An 18,525-nucleotide genomic window follows, 5' to 3' on the forward strand; every position below is an offset into this window, starting at 1 on the left:
AAAGTCTTGACAAGTCAAATTTTCTTGTTCAATTGGCAGATAATTTTGCTTAGTTCAAGTAAAATACCCCTAATTTTTGTTAGTTTTTTTCTTGTTTTTGAACACTGACTTTTTGCAGTTTGGTTTTACCGTAACCCCTAAAATGGCTTTTCAAGAAAAAAACAATATGAAAATGATTTGGCAAGCTGTCAAATGCATGTCAATAAAAATGTTGTCCCCAATGTTATGGCCACTTTAGCCAAGCTTGAGAAAAGTCATTACTGTCGTAATAGTAAATAAATAACATGTAATAAATAATAAAGTAAAAATAAATACGGAAATGGGAATGCAAAGAACGCAAAGAAAAAGGTGTTTCATACATGTGGACTTCTGAAGATAAAGCTGCCCTTTTTTTCTTTTCTTTATAAAATAAAATAAAACCAAAATAAATAAACAAAAAAACATCAAAATAAATCAATGATGAATTGAAATAAATAAAAAATACTATAGTATCGTATTTTGTCGATATATATATAAATATATATATTTTTTTAATTGACGACTGAGATCAAATAAAAACAAAATTAAATTCAAATAAAATAAATAAGTACAAGTAAAAAAAACATATAATAATAAAAGTACATGAATGACTAAGTAAAAAAATATGTATGAGACAATTGATAAAATAAATAAATAATGCATTAAATAAATAAAGTAAAATAAGATTGCAAATAATGCAAAGAAAATGAGTATCATACAAATGGACTCGTCAAAATGAAGCTGACCGAAATACTAGAATAACATTAAAAAAACATCAAGATAAAACAATGATGAAATCAAATAAATATAAAAAAATACTATAGTATCGTATTTTGAAGATGAAGAGGATTTTTTTTAATTAATGAATGAGATAAAATAAAAAAAGATAATTAACTCAAATAAATGAAGTAAGTAAAACAAAAATGCCTATGGTGCTTAAAATAATAAAAAATATATAATACAATAAGTGAATAATATAATTAATAAAATAGAGTACAATAAATAATGCAAATGCAGAGTATGTGAGGAAAAGTGGTATCCTAAAAGGTAACTAAATAAATAAAAACATAGATACATATAATGATAATTAAATTAAATAAATGACTAAGTAAAAAAACCCAAAATGAAACAATTAATTAAAAAAAATAAAAAATGCATTAAATAAATAGGGTAAAATAAGAATGCAAACAATGCAAAGAAAATGAGTAGCATACAAATGGACTTGTCAAAATGAAACTGACCGAAATACTAGAATAACATTAAAATAACATCAAGATTAAACAATGATGAAATCAAATAAATAAAAAAATACTACAGTATCGTATTTTGAAGATAAATATTATTTTTTTTTATTAATGAATGAGATAAAATAAAAAAGATAATTAACTCAAATAAATGAAATAAGTAAAACAAAAAATGCCTATGGTGCTTAAAATAATAAAAATGTATAATAAAATAAGTGAATAATACAATTAATAAAATAGAGTACAATAAATAATGCAAATGCAAAGAATGTGAATAAAAGGTGTATTGCACAAGTTGAAGTTGACTAAAAAAGGTAAATAAATGCAAAAATAAATACATAAATACTGGAATGAAATCAGGATGAATTAATGATCAAATTGATTAAAAAACTATGTAAATTAAATAACGCAAATGCAGAGTATGTGAGGAAAAGTGGTATCCTAAATGTGAACTCAGAAAGATGAAGTCAACTAAAAAAAAAAAAAACATAGATGCATATAATGATAATTAAATTAGATAAATGACTAAGTAAAACAATATACATGAAATAATTAATAACATAAATAAAAAATGCATTAAATAAATACAGTAAAATAAGAATGCGAATAATGTAAAGAAAATTAGTATCATACAAATAAACTTTTCAAAATGAAGCTGACCGAAATACTAGAATAACATTAAAATAACATCAAGATAAAACAATAATGAAATCAAATAAAATAAAAAATACTATAGTATTGTATTTTGAAGATATTTTTTTTAATTAATTAATGACATAAAAAAAAGATGATTAACTCAAATAAATGAAAAGGGTAAAAAAAATTGCCTATGGTGGTTAAAAATAAAAAAATATAATAAAATAAGTGAATAATACAATTAATAAAATAGAGTACAATAAATAATGCAAATGCAAAGAATGTGAATAAAAGGTGTATTGCACAAGTTGAAGTTGACTAAAAAAGGTAAATAAAAAAAATAATACATAAATACTAACATAAAATCAGGATTAATTAATGATCAAATTGATTAAAAAACTATGTCAATTAAATAACGCACATGCAAAGTATGTGAGGAAAAGTGGTATCCTAAATGTGAATTCTGAAATATAAAGTGAACTAAAAAAACAAAACAAACATAGACACATATAATGATAATTATATTAGATAAATGACTAAGTAAAACAATATATATTAAATAATTAATAAAATAAATAAAAAATGCATTAAATAAATACAGTAAAATAAGAACGCAAAAAATGTAAAAAAAATGAGTATCATACAAATAAAACAATGATTAAATCAAATGAATAAAACACACTATAGTATCGTATTTTGAAGATAAAGATTATTTTTTTTAATTACTGAATGAGATAAAATAAAAAAGATATTCACATCAAATAAATGAAAAAAGCAAAATAAAAATGCCTATTGTGGTTAAAATGAAAAACTATAATAATAATAAAATATAATAACTACAATAATAATAAAATAAGTGAATAATACAATTAATAAAACAGATTACAATAAATAATGCAAATGCAAAGAATGTAAATAAAAGGTGTATTACACTGTTAAAGCTGAAGTTGACCAAAAAATGTAAATAAATACAATAATTAATACATAAATACTAGAATAAAATCAGGATGAATTAATTAACAATATAATTAAAAAACTATGTGACCTAAATAACGCCAATGCAAAGTATGTGAGGAAAAGTGGTATCCTAAATGTAAACTCTGAAAGATAAAGTGAACTTAATAAATAAAAACATAGATACATATAATGATAATTAAATTAGATAAATGACTAAGTAAAAAAAAACATAAGAAAAAATTAGCAAAATAAATAACTAATGCATTAAATAAAGAGGGTAAAATAAGAATGCAAATAATGCAAAGAAAATGAGTATCATACAAATGGACTCGTCAAAATGAAGCTGACCGAAATACTAGAATAACATTAAAAAATATATCAAAATAAAAAAATGATCAAATCAAATAAACAAAAAAACTATAGTATCGTATTTTGAAGATAAATATTTTTTTTTCTTATTAAAAAATGAGATAAAATAAAAAAGATAATTAAATCAAATAAATGAAAAAGTAAAACAAAAATGTGTGGTGATTAAAATAATAAAAATATGTAATAATATAAGTAAATAATACAATTAATAAAATAGAGTACAATAAATAATGCAAATGCAAAGAATGTAAATAAAAGGTGTATTGCACTGCTGAAGTTGACTAAAATAAGTAAATAAATAAAAAAATTAATACATAGATAATAGAATAAAATCAGGATTAATTAATGATCAAATTAATATAAAAACTATGTAATTTAAATAACGCAAATGCAAAGTATGTGAGGAAAAGTTGTATCCTAAATGTGAATGTGAACTAAATAAATAAAAACATAGATACATATAATGATAGTTAAATTAGATAAATTACTAAGTAAAACAATATATATGAAATAATTAATAAAATAAATAAAACAATGCATTAAATAGATAAAGTAAAAAAGAATACAAATAATGTAAAGAAAATGAGTATCATACAAATAGACTCGTCAAAATGAAACTGACCGAAATACTAAAATAACATTAAAATAACATCCAGATAAAACAATGATGAAATCAAATAAAATAAAAAATACCATAGTATCGTATTTTGAAGATAAAGATTTTTTTTTAAATTAATGAATGAGATAAAATAAAAAAGATGAATGAGTCAAATAAATGAAGTAAGTAAAATAAAAATGCCTAAGGTGATTAAAAATAAAAAATATAATAAAATAAGTGAATAATACAATTAATAAAATAGAGTACAATAAATAATGCAAATGCAAAGAATGTAAATAAAAGGTGTATTGCACTGCTAAAGCTGAAATTGACCAAAACATTTTAAATAAATACAAAAATAAATACATAAATATTAGAATAAAATCAGGATTAATTAATGATCAAATTAATTAAAAAATTACGTGTATTTAAATGACGCAAATGCAAAGTATGCAAGGAAAAGTGGTATCCTAAATGTGGACTAAATTTAAAAAAAAAAGATACATATAATGATAAATAAAATTAGACAAATGACAAGGTAAAACAATATACATAAAACTATTAATAAAATAAATAAATAATGCATTAAATAAATAAAGTAAAATAAGAAAGCAAATAATACAAAGAAAATGATTATCATACAACGATGAAGCTGACCAAAATAGTAAAATAACATTAAAATAAAATAATGATCAAATCAAATAAATAACTATGTAAAAAAAGGAGGGTAATAGAAAAAATTACATAAATTAAGTTGATAGAAAAACTGTATAGAATTAAAACCTGAAAAGCGAGTTGTCAAAGTAACTTGTGCAGGACTAACTGAGATCTTCCTAGCAGTTTAAAGCCAAGAAAGCCAAGAGTAATCTCTGCTCACGCCCCCAAAAAAAGAGCCACAAAACTTCAGCTTCTATGGAATCAAATGCAGCGGAAAGAAATTTTGCTGACAGCAAACCCCATCACAGGGAGATTTATTTTTTAATTTTTTTAAACAGCACATGGTCTTATCTCTTATCTCTGTCATATCCCCATTGTTTCTGCCTGCTTGAAACTTCTTACATATTATTAATAGTGTGTGAAATAGGAAAGTAACTTCAGCCATACTTAGCTTGCACGCTTCATTTAACTAGATTAGCAAAATGTGTCAAACTGTCTCCTTTATTAGAGGCACTTTTAACACTTAAGCCTGACGTTTCCAGTAGATTAAATATATATATATAACCCCGTTTCCATATGAGCTGGGAAATTGTGTTAGATGTAAATATAAACAGAATACAATGATTTGCAAATCATTTTCAACCCATATTCAGTTGAATGCACTACAAAGACAACATATTTGATGTTCAAACTGATAAACTTTATTTATTTTGCAAATAATAATTAACTTAGAATTTCATGGCAGCAACACGTGCCAAAGTAGTTGGGAAAGGGCATGTTCACCACTGTGTTACATCACCTTTTCTTTTAACAACACTCAATAAAGGTTTGGGAACTGAGGAAACTAATTGTTGAAGCTTTGAAAGTGGAATTCTTTCCCATTCTTGTTTTATGTAGAGCTTCAGTCGTTCAACAGTCCGGGGTCTCCGCTGTCGTATTTTACGCTTCATAATGCGCCACACATTTTCGATGGGAGACAGGTCTGGACTGCAGGCGGGCCAGGAAAGTACCCGCATTATTTTACTACGAGGCCACGCTGTTGGAACACGTTCTGAATGTGGCTTGGCATTGTCTTGCTGAAATAAGCAGGGGCGTCCATGAAAAAGACGCCGCTTAGATGGCAGCATATGTTGTTCCAAAACCTGTGTGTACCTTTCAGCATTAATGGTGCCTTCACAGATGTGTAAGTTACCCATGCCTTGGGCACTAATGCACCCCCATACCATCACAGATGCTGGTTTTTTAAACTTTGCGTCGATAACAGTCTGGATGGTTCGCTTCCCCTTTGAAATTATGTCAAATATTTAAAAAAAAAAAAAAAGTGAAATGTGGACTCCTCAGACCACAGAACACTTTTCCACTTTGCATCAGTCCATCTTAGATGATCTCGGGCCCAGAGAAGCCGGCGGCGTTTCTGGATGTTGTTGATAAATGGCTTTCGCTTTGCATAGTAGAGCTTTAACTTGCACTTACAGATGTAGCGACCAACTGTATTTCGTGACAGTGGTTTTCTGACGTGTTCCTGAGCCCATGTGGTGATATCCTTTAGAGATTGATGTCGGTTTTTGATACAATACTGTCTGAAGGATCGAAGGTCACGGTCATTCAATGTTGGTTTCCGGTCATGCCGCTTACGTGGAGTGATTTCTCCAGATTGTCTGAACCTTTTAATGATATTATGGAGCGTAGATGTTGAAATCCCTAAATTTCTTGTAATTGCACTTTGAGAAACGTTGTTCTTAAACTGTTTGACTATTTGCTCACGCAGTTGTGGACAAAGGGGTGTACCTCGCCCCATCCTTTCTTGTAAAAGACAGAGCATTTTTTTGGGAAGCTGTTTTGGTGGCAGAGGGGTTAGTGCGTCTGCCTCACAATACGAAGGTCCTGCAGTCCTGGATTCAAATCCAGGCTCGGGATCTTTCTGTGTGGAGTTTGCATGTTCTCCCCGTGAATGCGTGGGTTCCCTCCGGGTACTCCGGCTTCCTCCCACTTCCAAAGACATGCACCTGGGGATAGGTTGATTGGCAACACTAAATTGGCCCTAGTGTGTGAATGTGAGTGTGAATGTTGTCTGTCTATCTGTGTTGGCCCTGCGATGAGGTGGCGACTTGTCCAGGGTGTACCCCGCCTTCCGCCCGATTGTAGCTGAGATAGGCGCCGGCGCCCCCCGCGACCCCGAAAGGGAATAAGCGGTAGAAAATGGATGGATGGATGGATGTTTTTATACCCAATCATGGCACCCACCTGTTCCCAATTAGCCTGCACACCTGTGGGATGTTCCAAATAAGTGCTTGATGAGCATTCCTCAACTTGATCAGTATGTATCGCCACCTTTCCCAACTTCTTTGTCACGTGTTGCTGGGGTAAAATTCAAAAGTTAATGATTATTTGCAACAAAGAAGAAATGTTTGTCAGTTTGAACATCAAATATGTTGTCTTTGTAGCATATTCAACTGAATAAGGTTTAAAAATGATTCGCAAATCATTGTATTCCGTTTATATTTACATCTCATATGGAAACGGGGTTTGTATTTGTATATATATGTATGTATATATACATTGTTCTGTAAAATAAACCAGATAAGTGTGATTTCCACTCGTCTGGCTATAAATTAACTTTTTAAATCACTTCAAAGAAAAGAGGAGAGTGGAGGCTGCAAGTTCCTTCTTAATAGACTAATAATACAATCAGATAGAGGGTTAACGTGATCCCCTCCAGGGAGGATATACTGCATGAAACTTAAGCACAATAACACACACACACACACACACACACACACACACACACACACACACACACACACACACACACACACACTCATTTACCTTGATGGTTTTGGCAGCAACAATATTGGACAGAATCTTCTTCGCCCGAGGAGAACTCCGGCTTGCAGGAAGGAAACTCGGCCCCTGTGAAGATTCGATAAGACGTAAAATGCTTATCAGGATTGATCATCTGCCAAGGAGAGTATTGGATATCTTATATATGTGTACCTCAGAGCGAGGAAAAGGGGATGCAAATGATGACAAAAGCAGCCTGGTGGGGTGTTAACAGAACGGTTTGTCCTTTCGGGCATCGAGTGTTGAGTGTCAGTACATGTGTTTACTAGTTTGAGGAAGCCATCGGCCACGGATCATGTTTCTTTAGGTGTAAAGACATTATCAATGAATTCCAGCTGTACTTATCTTTTTTCCCATAGGGTTCACACATTAAAAGCCCCTCTATAGCCAAATCATGCTAGTTTCACATGCAAAAGCAAGTACAAAGTCCAGCATGACGTTTAGTTTTACATACTTTGCAGAACTATTTTTGTCAGGCTTGCCACTGACAGTTTGTTTGTGTTTTAGTTTAGTATTTCCTGTCCTTAGTTCCTGTCAGCACTCTTATTTTGGTTTAGCGTCCTGTTTGTCTCCCTGGGTGCTTTGTTTTCCCTTAGCTATGGCTGATTGGCACCTGGCCACACCTGGTGTCAATCAGCCCGCTTCTATTTGAGCCTGTTTTTGTCCTCCAGTCAGTGCTGGATTATTGTCTTGTCGATGTGGCTCTTGTCGTTGCTACCTGTCGTGTTGTGTCCATGTCGCTTTATTTGATTGCGTTTTTTAGCTTACTGCCTTTTGTCCCTTGCTTCCAAGTTTGTTTTCATATTTCATGTGCGACTTCTGTTTCCTGCTCGAGACCTGCTAGCTTCCACGCCAGGCCTTTTTGTTTTGCTAGCTTCCATGCTAAGCTACGTTTATTTTCTCGTTCCCATGCTAGCTCTCTTCGTTTGTTATCCGCCCACGTGCGCAATTTTGGTTGTACCCCTTTTGTTTGTTCTTATTCTAAAGTTTTAATTAAATCATGTTTTCTTATTCAATGCCTGCCTCTATCCCTAAATCTTGGGGTTCGACACAAACTAACTCTGACAATAGGTACATATAAAGGTATATACAGTATATGCGTGATATGATCAAACTTTCTTGTTCCTGTCAAAAGTCTAGAAGCCGCATTTTGAACCAACTGTAATCTTTTAATGCTAGACATAGGGAGACCCGAAATGAATACGTAACGAATGCATGAATAATGATCTCAGCGTCGGTAGTGGACAAAATGGAACAAATTTTGTTTTCCCTCAGGTGCGGCTGATTGGCACCTGGCCACACCTGGAGTCAATCAGCCCGCTCCTATTTGTACCTGCTTTTGTCCTCCAGGCAGTGTTGGATTATTGTCTTGTCGATGTGGCTCTTGTCGTTGCTACCTGTCGTGTCGTGTCCATGTCGCTTTATTTGATTGCGGTTTTTAGCTTACTGCCTTTTGTACCCTGCTTCCGAGTTTGTTTTCATATTTCATGTACGACTTCTGTTTCCTGCTCGAGACCTGCTAGCTTCCACGCCAGGCCTTTTTGTTTTGCTAGCTTCCATGCTAAGCTCTGTTTATTTTCTCGTTCCCATGCTAGCTCTCTTTGTTTGTTATCCGCCCACGTGCGCGATTTTGGTTGTACCCCTTTTGTTTGTTCTTATTCTAAAGTTTTAATTAAATCATGTTTTCTTATTCAATGCCTGCCTCCATCCCTGCATCTTGGGGTTCGACACAAACTAACTCTGACAATAGGTACATATAAAGGTATATACAGTATATGCGTAATATGATCAAACTTTCTTGTTCCTGTCAAAAGTCTAGAAGCCGCATTTGGAACCAACTGTAATCTTTTAATGCTAGACATAGGGAGACCCGAAATGAATACGTAACAAATGCATGAATAATGATCTCAGCATCGGTAGTGGACAAAATGGAACAAATTTAGTTTTCCCTCAGGTGCGGCTGATTGGCACCTGGCCACACCTGGAGTCAATCAGCCCGCTCCTATTTGTACCTGCTTTTGTCCTCCAGGCAGTGTTGGATTATTGTCTTGTCGATGTGGCTCTTGTCGTTGCTACCTGTCGTGTCGTGTCCATGTCGCTTTATTTGATTGCGGTTTTTAGCTTACTGCCTTTTGTACCCTGCTTCCAAGTTTGTTTTCATATTTCATGTACGACTTCTGTTTCCTGCTCGAGACCTGCTAGCTTCCACGCCAGGCCTTTTTGTTTTGCTAGCTTCCATGCTAAGCTCCGTTTATTTTCTCGTTCCCATGCTAGCTCTCTTTGTTTGTTATCCGCCCACGTGCGCGATTTTGGTTGTACCCCTTTTGTTTGTTCTTATTCTAAAGTTTTAATTAAATCATGTTTTCTTATTCAATGCCTGCCTCCATCCCTGCATCTTGGGGTTCGACACAAACTAACTCTGACAATAGGTACATATAAAGGTAAATACAGTATATGTGTAATATGATCAAACTTTCTTGTTCCTGTCCAAAGTCTAGAAGCCGCATTTTGAACCAACTGTAATCTTTTAATGCTAGACATAGGGAGACTTGAAATTAATACGTAACGAATGCATGAATAATGATCTCAGCGTCGGTAGTGGACAAAATGGAACGGATTTTATTTTCCCTCAGGTGCGGCTGATTGGCACCTGGCCACACCTGGTGTCAATCAGCCCGCTTCTATTTGAGCCTGTTTTTGTCCTCCAGTCAGTGCTGGATTATTGTCTTGTCGATGTGGCTCTTGTCGTTGCTACCTGTCGTGTCGTGTCCATGTCGCTTTATTTGATTGCGGTTTTTAGCTTACTGCCTTTTGTCCCCTGCTTCCGAGTTTGTTTTCATATTTCATGTACGACTTCTGTTTCCTGCTCGAGACCTGCTAGCTTCCACGCCAGGCCATTTTTTTTTTGCTAGCTTCCATGCTAAGCTCCGTTTATTTTCTCGTTCCCATGCTAGCTCTCTTTGTTTGTTATCCGCCCACGTGCGCGATTTTGGTTGTACCCCTTTTGTTTGTTCTTATTCTAAAGTTTTAATTAAATCATGTTTTCTTATTCAATGCCTGCCTCCATCCCTGCATCTTGGGGTTCGACACAAACTAACTCTGACAATAGGTACATATAAAGGTAAATACAGTATATGTGTAATATGATCAAACTTTCTTGTTCCTGTCCAAAGTCTAGAAGCCGCATTTTGAACCAACTGTAATCTTTTAATGCTAGACATAGGGAGACTTGAAATTAATACGTAACGAATGCATGAATAATGATCTCAGCGTCGGTAGTGGACAAAATGGAACGGATTTTATTTTCCCTCAGGTGCGGCTGATTGGCACCTGGCCACACCTGGTGTCAATCAGCCCGCTTCTATTTGAGCCTGTTTTTGTCCTCCAGTCAGTGCTGGATTATTGTCTTGTCGATGTGGCTCTTGTCGTTGCTACCTGTCGTGACGTGTCCATGTCGCTTTATTTGATTGCGTTTTTTAGCTTACGGCCTTTTGTCCCCTGCTTCCGAGTTTGTTTTTATATTTCATGTACGACTTCTGTTTCCTGCTCGAGACCTGCTAGCTTCCACGCCAGGCCTTTTTGTTTTGCGAGCTTCCATGCTAAGCTCCGTTTATTTTCGCGTTCCCATGCTAGCTCTCTTTGTTTGTTATCCGCCCACGTGCACGATTTTGGTTGTACCCCTTTTGTTTGTTCTTATTCTAAAGTTTTAATTAAATCATGTTTTCTTATTCAATGCCTGCCTCCATCCCTGAATCTTGGGGTTCGACACAAACTAACTCTGACAATAGGTACATATAAAGGTAAATACAGTATATGTGTAATATGATCAAACTTTCTTGTTCCTGTCAAAAGTCTAGAAGCCGCATTTTGAACCAACTGTAATCTTTTAATGCTAGACATAGGGAGACCCGAAATGAATACGTAACGAATGCATGAATAATGATCTCAGCGTCGGTAGTGGACAAAATGGAACGAATTTGGTTTTCCCTCAGGTGCGGCTGATTGGCACCTGGCCACACCTGGTGTCAATCAGCCCGCTTCTATTTGAGCCTGTTTTTGTCCTCCAGTCAGTGCTGGATTATTGTCTTGTCGATGTGGCTCTTGTCGTTGCTACCTGTCGTGTCGTGTCCATGTCGCTTTATTTGATTGCGGTTTTTAGCTTACTGCCTTTTGTACCCTGCTTCCAAGTTTGTTTTCATATTTCATGTACAACTTCTGTTTCCTGCTCGAGACCTGCTAGCTTCCACGCCAGGCCTTTTTGTTTTGCTAGCTTCCATGCTAAGCTCCGTTTATTTTCTCGTTCCCATGCTAGCTCTCTTTGTTTGTTATCCGCCCACGTGCGCGATTTTGGTTGTACTCCTTTTGTTTGTTCTTATTCTAAAGTTTTAATTAAATCATGTTTTCCTATTCAATGCCTGCCTCCATCCCTGAATCTTGGGGTTCGACACAAACTAACTCTGACAATAGGTACATATAAAGGTATATACCGTATATGCGTAATATGATCAAACTTTCTTGTTCCTGTCAAAAGTCTAGAAGCCGCATTTTGAACCAACTGTAATCTTTTAATGCTAGACATAGGGAGACCCGAAATGAATACGTAACGAATGCATGAATAATGATCTCAGCATCGGTAGTGGACAAAATGGAACAAATTTAGTTTTCCCTCAGGTGCGGCTGATTGGCACCTGGCCACACCTGGAGTCAATCAGCCCGCTCCTATTTGTACCTGCTTTTGTCCTCCAGGCAGTGTTGGATTATTGTCTTGTCGATGTGGCTCTTGTCGTTGCTACCTGTCGTGTCGTGTCCATGTCGCTTTATTTGATTGCGGTTTTTAGCTTACTGCCTTTTGTCCCCTGCTTCCAAGTTTGTTTTCATATTTCATGTACGACTTATGTTTCCTGCTCGAGACCTGCTAGCTTCCACGCCAGGCCATTTTTTTTTTTGCTAGCTTCCATGCTAAGCTCCGTTTATTTTTTCGTTCCCATGCTAGCTCTCTTTGTTTGTTATCCGCCCATGTGCGCGATTTTGGTTGTACCCCTTTTGTTTGTTCTTATTCTAAAGTTTTAATTAAATCATGTTTTCTTAATCAATGCCTGCCTCTATCCCTGAATCTTGGGGTTCGACACAAACTAACTCTGACAATAGGTACATATAAAGGTATATACAGTATATGTGTAATATGATCAAACTTTCTTGTTCCTGTCAAAAGTCTAGAAGCCGCATTTTGAACCATCTGTAATCTTTTAATGCTAGACATAGGGAGACTTGAAATTAATACGTAACGAATGCATGAATAATGATCTCAGCGTCGGTAGTGGACAAAATGGAACGGATTTTGTTTTCCCTCAGGTGCGGCTGATTGGCACCTGGCCACACCTGGTGTCAATCAGCCCGCTTCTATTTGAGCCTGTTTTTGTCCTCCTGTAAGTGCTGGATTATTGTCTTGTCGATGTGGCTCATGTCGTTGCTACCTGTCGTGTCGTGTTTTGTCAATGCAGCATTGCGGAAAGCTTTATTTGATTGCGGTTTTTAGCTTACTGCCTTTTGTCCCCTGCTTCCGAGTTTGTTTTCATATTTCATGTACGACTTCTGTTTCCTGCTCGAGACCTGCTAACTTCCACGCCAGGCCTTTTTGTTTTGCTATCTTCCATGCTAAGCTCCGTTTATTTTCTCGTTCCCATGCTAGCTCTCTTTGTTTGTTATCCGCCCACGTGCGCGATTTTGGTTGTACCCCTTTTGTTTGTTCTTATTCTAAAGTTTTAATTAAATCATGTTTTCTTATTCAATGCCTGCCTCTATCCCTAAATCTTGGGGTTCGACACAAACTAACTCTGACAATAGGTACATATAAAGGTATATACAGTATATGCGTGATATGATCAAACTTTCTTGTTCCTGTCAAAAGTCTAGAAGCCGCATTTTGAACCAACTGTAATCTTTTAATGCTAGACATAGGGAGACCCGAAATGAATACGTAACGAATGCATGAATAATGATCTCAGCGTTGGTAGTGGACAAAATGGAACACATTTTGTTTTCCCTCAGGTGCGGCTGATTGGCACCTGGCCACACCTGGTGTCAATCAGCCCGCTTCTATTTGAGCCTGTTTTTGTCCTCCAGTCAGTGCTGGATTATTTTCTTGTCGATGTGGCTCTTGTCGTTGCTACCTGTCGTGTCGTGTCCATGTCGCTTTATTTGATTGCGGTTTTTAGCTTACTGCCTTTTGTCCCCTGCTTCCAAGTTTGTTTTCATATTTCATGTACGACATCTGTTTCCTGCTCGAGACCTGCTAGCTTCCACGCCAGGCCTTTTTGTTTTGCTAGCTTCCATGCTAAGCTCCGTTTATTTTCTCGTTCCCATGCTAGCTCTCTTTGTTTGTTATCCGCCCACGTGCGCGATTTTGGTTGTACCCCTTTTGTTTGTTCTTATTCTAAAGTTTTAATTAAATCATGTTTTCTTATTCAATGCCTGCCTCCATCCCTGAATCTTGGGGTTCGACACAAACTAACTCTGACAATAGGTACATATAAAGGTATATACATTATATGTGTAATATGATCAAACTTTCTTGTTCCTGTCAAAAGTCTAGAAGCCGCATTTTGAACCAACTGTAATCTTTTAATGCTAGACATAGGGAGACCCGAAATGAATACGTAACGAATGCATGAATAATGATCTCAGCGTCGGTAGTGGACAAAATGGAACGAATTTAGTTTTCCCTCAGGTGCGGCTGATTGGCACCTGGCCACACCTGGTGTCAATCAGCCCGCTTCTACTTGAGCCTGTTTTTGTCCTCCAGTCAGTGCTGGATTATTGTCTTGTCGATGTGGCTCTTGTCGTTGCTACCTGTCGTGTCGTGTTTTGTCAATGCAGCATTGCGGAAAGCTTTATTTGATTGCGGTTTTTAGCTTACTGCCTTTTGTCCCCTGCTTCCAAGTTTGTTTTCATATTTCATGTACGACTTCTTTTTCCTGCTCGAGACCTGCTAGCTTCCACGCCAGGCCATTTTTTTTTTGCTAGCTTCCATGCTAAGCTCCGTTTATTTTTTCGTTCCCATGCTAGCTCTCTTTGTTTGTTATCCGCCCATGTGCGCGATTTTGGTTGTACCCCTTTTGTTTGTTCTTATTCTAAAGTTTTAATTAAATCATGTTTTCTTATTCAATGCCTGCCTCCATCCCTGCATCTTGGGGTTCGACACAAACTAACTCTGACAATAGGTACATATAAAGGTAAATACAGTATATGTGTAATATGATCAAACTTTCTTGTTCCTGTCCAAAGTCTAGAAGCCGCATTTTGAACCAACTGTAATCTTTTAATGCTAGACATAGGGAGACCCGAAATGAATACGTAACGAATGCATGAATAATGATCTCAGCGTCGGTAGTGGACAAAATGGAACACATTTTGTTTTCCCTCAGGTGCGGCTGATTGGCACCTGGCCACACCTGGTGTCAATCAGCCCGCTTCTATTTGAGCCTGTTTTTGTCCTCCAGTCAGTGCTGGATTATTTTCTTGTCGATGTGGCTCTTGTCGTTGCTACCTGTCGTGTCGTGTCCATGTCGCTTTATTTGATTGCGGTTTTTAGCTTACTGCCTTTTGTCCCCTGCTTCCGAGTTTGTTTTCATATTTCATGTACGACTTCTGTTTCCTGCTCGAGACCTGCTAGCTTCCACGCCAGGCCTTTTTGTTTTGCGAGCTTCCATGCTAAGCTCCGTTTATTTTCGCGTTCCCATGCTAGCTCTCTTTGTTTGTTATCCGCCCACGTGCGCGATTTTGGTTGTACCCCTTTTGTTTGTTCTTATTCTAAAGTTTTAATTAAATCATGTTTTCTTATTCAATGCCTGCCTCCATCCCTGAATTTTGGGGTTCGACACAAACTAACTCTGACAATAGGTACACATAAAGGTATATACAGTATATGCGTAATATGATCAAACTTTCTTGTTCCTGTCAAAAGTCTAGAAGCCGCATTTTGAACCAACTGTAATCTTTTAATGCTAGACATAGGGAGACCCGAAATGAATACGTAACGAATGCATGAATAATGATCTCAGCGTCGGTAGTGGACAAAATGGAACACATTTGGTTTTCCCTCAGGTGCGGCTGATTGGCACCTGGCCACACCTGGTGTCAATCAGCCCGCTTCTATTTGAGCCTGTTTATGTCCTCCAGTCAGTTGCTGGATTATTGTCTTGTCAATGACTTCCACATTGTCGCTCCTGTCGTGTCGTGTCTATGTCGCTCTTGTCGTTGCTACCTGTCGTATCTTGTCTTTTACCATGAATTGATTAACGTGGACCCCGACTTAAACAAGTTGAAAAACTAATTCGGGTGTTACCATTTAGTGGTCGATTGTATGGAATATATACTGAACTGTGCAATCTATTAATAAAAGTATCAATCAATCAATCAATCAATCAGTCTATGCAGCGTTGCGGTAAGCTATGTTTGATCGCGGTTTTTAGCTTACTGCCTTTTGTTCCCTGCTTCCAAGTTTGTTTTTATATTACATGTTTGACTTCTGTTTCCTGCTCAATTCTTGCTAACTTCCATGCTAAGTTCCTTTTTGTTTTGTAGCTCCCATGCTAGCTCCCTTAGTTTGTTATCCGCCTCGTGCGCGCTTTGTCTTAGTTTATTTTATTTGTTCTTTTTCTATTATTTAAATTAAATCATGTTTTCCTGCAAAATGCCTCCCTCCATCTCTGCATCTTGGGGTTCGTCACAAACTAACTCTGACAATTATTAGGGGAGGTTGCCCATATATGCGAGTCCTCTCCAAGGTTTCTCATAGTCATTTACATCTACGTTCCACTAGGGTGAGTTTTTCCTTGCCCTTATGTGGGCTCTGTACCGCGGATGTCGTTGTGGCTTGTGCAGCCCTTTGAGACACTGTGATTCAGGGCTATATCAATAAACATTGATGGATTGCTATTTTATTTTATTTACCGTATTTTCCGGACTATAAACCGCCACTTTTTTCCCAAGCTTTGAATTGATTGATTGATACTTTTATTAGTAGATTGCACAGTACAGTACATATTCCGTACAATTGACCACTAGATGGTAACACCCCAATACGTTTTTCAACTTGTTTAAGTCGGGGTCCACGTTAATCAATTTGTGGTACAAATATGAGTGAGTGAATTGCATTTACATAGCGCTTTTCTCTAGTGACTCAAAGCCCTTTTACACAGTGAAACCCAATATCTGTCATGATCTGTGATCTGGATCATGTTTTTGTTATTTTCTGTTAGTTTTAAGACTCCATTAGTTCCTGCTTTTGTGCACCATTGTTTGTTTTAGGTTTTTTTTGATTGATTGAAACTTTTATTAGTAGATTGCACAGCATATTCCGTATAATTTACCACTAAATGGTAACACCCGAATACATTTCTCAACTTGTTTAAGTCAAGTTCCAAGTTAATCAATTCCATGAGTTTCACCTGCCTCTTGAGTTCGGGACACACCTGTCTCTAATCAAGAGACCACATTTTAAGCCTGTCTTTGTCTGTCAGTCGGTCGGTCTGGCGTCATTGCTTGTGTCATGCGATTGTTTGCTTCATGCCTTGCCAAGTACGTTTTTGTTTGTTCATGCCACAGTTAGAGACATTTTTTTGCCCTGTCCTAAGTTTATTCTAAGTGTTAGCTTTTGTTTCCTGTGCTATGTTGTGCGTCTTTTGTTTGTACCTATTGTATAGTCAAGACTAAATCATGTTCCTACCTTCAAGTCCTGTCCGGAATAGTCTGTTTGCTTCCTGGGAGAACAATCTTCACAGTAAGTTGTGAAAAAAACCCACGTCGTGACAATTTCTAAGTTACATTTAAACCAGGGTGGGTAAACGGCAGTGACGAGGATGGCGGAAGCGGGGATTGAACCTGGAACCCTCAAGGTGCTGGCACAGGCACTCTACCAACCGAGCTTTACAGCCACTATATACCAAATATATAGCAAAATACAGTAATCGCACAAGTTAATCATCAGAGTATACATATTGAATTATTTACATTATTTACAATCCGGGGGGTGGGATGTGGAGGGGCCGTGCGGCTTATGCGAAGGTGCGGCTATTTTGTGAATTTCTTTCTTCGCTGATGGCTAAATTACGGAATGGATTTAAGCAAACAACATTTAAGAAAAAGTTCAAGTTAAAAAAGTAGCAATGATTCTCACATACACACTACATGTGGTGAAATGAGTCCCTCCATTTGACTCATTCCCATGTTCACCCCCCTGGGAGACGAGAGGAGCAGTGAGCAGCAGCGGTGGCCGCGCCCAGGAATAATGTTGGTGATTTAACCCCCGATTCCAACCCTTGATGCTGAGTGCCAAACAGGGAGGTAATGGGTCCCATTTTTATAGTTTTTGGTATGAACTCCCGACCTACCCATCTCAGGGCGGACACTCTACATCAGGGGTGCCCACACTTTTTCTGCAGGCGAGCTACTTTTCAATTGACCAACTCGAGGGGATCTACCTCATTTATATTTATTTATTTATGAAAGAGACATTTTTGTAAACAAGTTAAATGTGTTTAATGATAATACAAGCATGTGTAACACATATAGATGTCTTTCTTTCACGAAGACAAGAATATAAGTTGGTGTATTACCTGATTCTGATGACTTGCATTGATTGGAATCAGACAGTAATGATGATAACGCCCACATTTTCAAATGGAGGAGAAAAAAAGTTGTCCTTTCTGTACAATACCACATGAAAGTGGTTGGTTTTTGGCATCTAATTCATCCAGCCTCCATACACTTTACAAGAAAAACATTGGCGGCAAATTCCGTAGCTTGCTTGATTGACATTCACGGCACCCGAGGGTCTTGTGAGATGACGCTGGCTGCTGCCAGTTCATTATTATGAAAAAATGACAGAGAGGAAGGCGAGAAACACTTTTTATTTCAACAGACTTTCGCGCCGTCCCTTCCGTCAAAACTCTAAAGGCCGACTGCACATTTCCTATCTTCACAATAAAAGCCCTGCTTCATGCTGCCTGCGCTAACAAAATAAGAGTCTCGGAAAGCTGGGATCTGATGGATCGCTTGTGCACGCCAGTTTTCCGAGACTCTGTATTTAGTTAGCGCAGGCAGCATGAAGCAGGGCTTTTATTGTGAAGATAGGAAATGTGCAGTCGGCCTTTAGAGTTTTGACGGAAGGTACGGCGCGAGAGTCTGTTGAAATAAAAAGTGTTT

At 36.6% G+C, this 18,525-nt stretch overlaps 1 protein-coding gene across 2 annotated transcripts in view; it reads right to left on the bottom strand.

The window, feature by feature from the left end:
* nphp4 (nephronophthisis 4) overlaps window positions 1-18,525 on the bottom strand; it is a 520,514-nt gene that overhangs the window by 70,194 nt on the left and 431,795 nt on the right. For both annotated transcript variants that reach the window (XM_061904800.1, XM_061904799.1), the window contains one exon: window positions 7,306-7,389. In XM_061904800.1, the coding sequence (XP_061760784.1) occupies window positions 7,306-7,389 (84 nt within the window). The remainder of the gene's footprint in view (window positions 1-7,305; window positions 7,390-18,525) is intronic.

The sequence above is a fragment of the Nerophis ophidion genome, linkage group LG06 (genome assembly GCF_033978795.1).
Source record: "Nerophis ophidion isolate RoL-2023_Sa linkage group LG06, RoL_Noph_v1.0, whole genome shotgun sequence".
Lineage (NCBI taxonomy): Eukaryota > Metazoa > Chordata > Actinopteri > Syngnathiformes > Syngnathidae > Nerophis > Nerophis ophidion.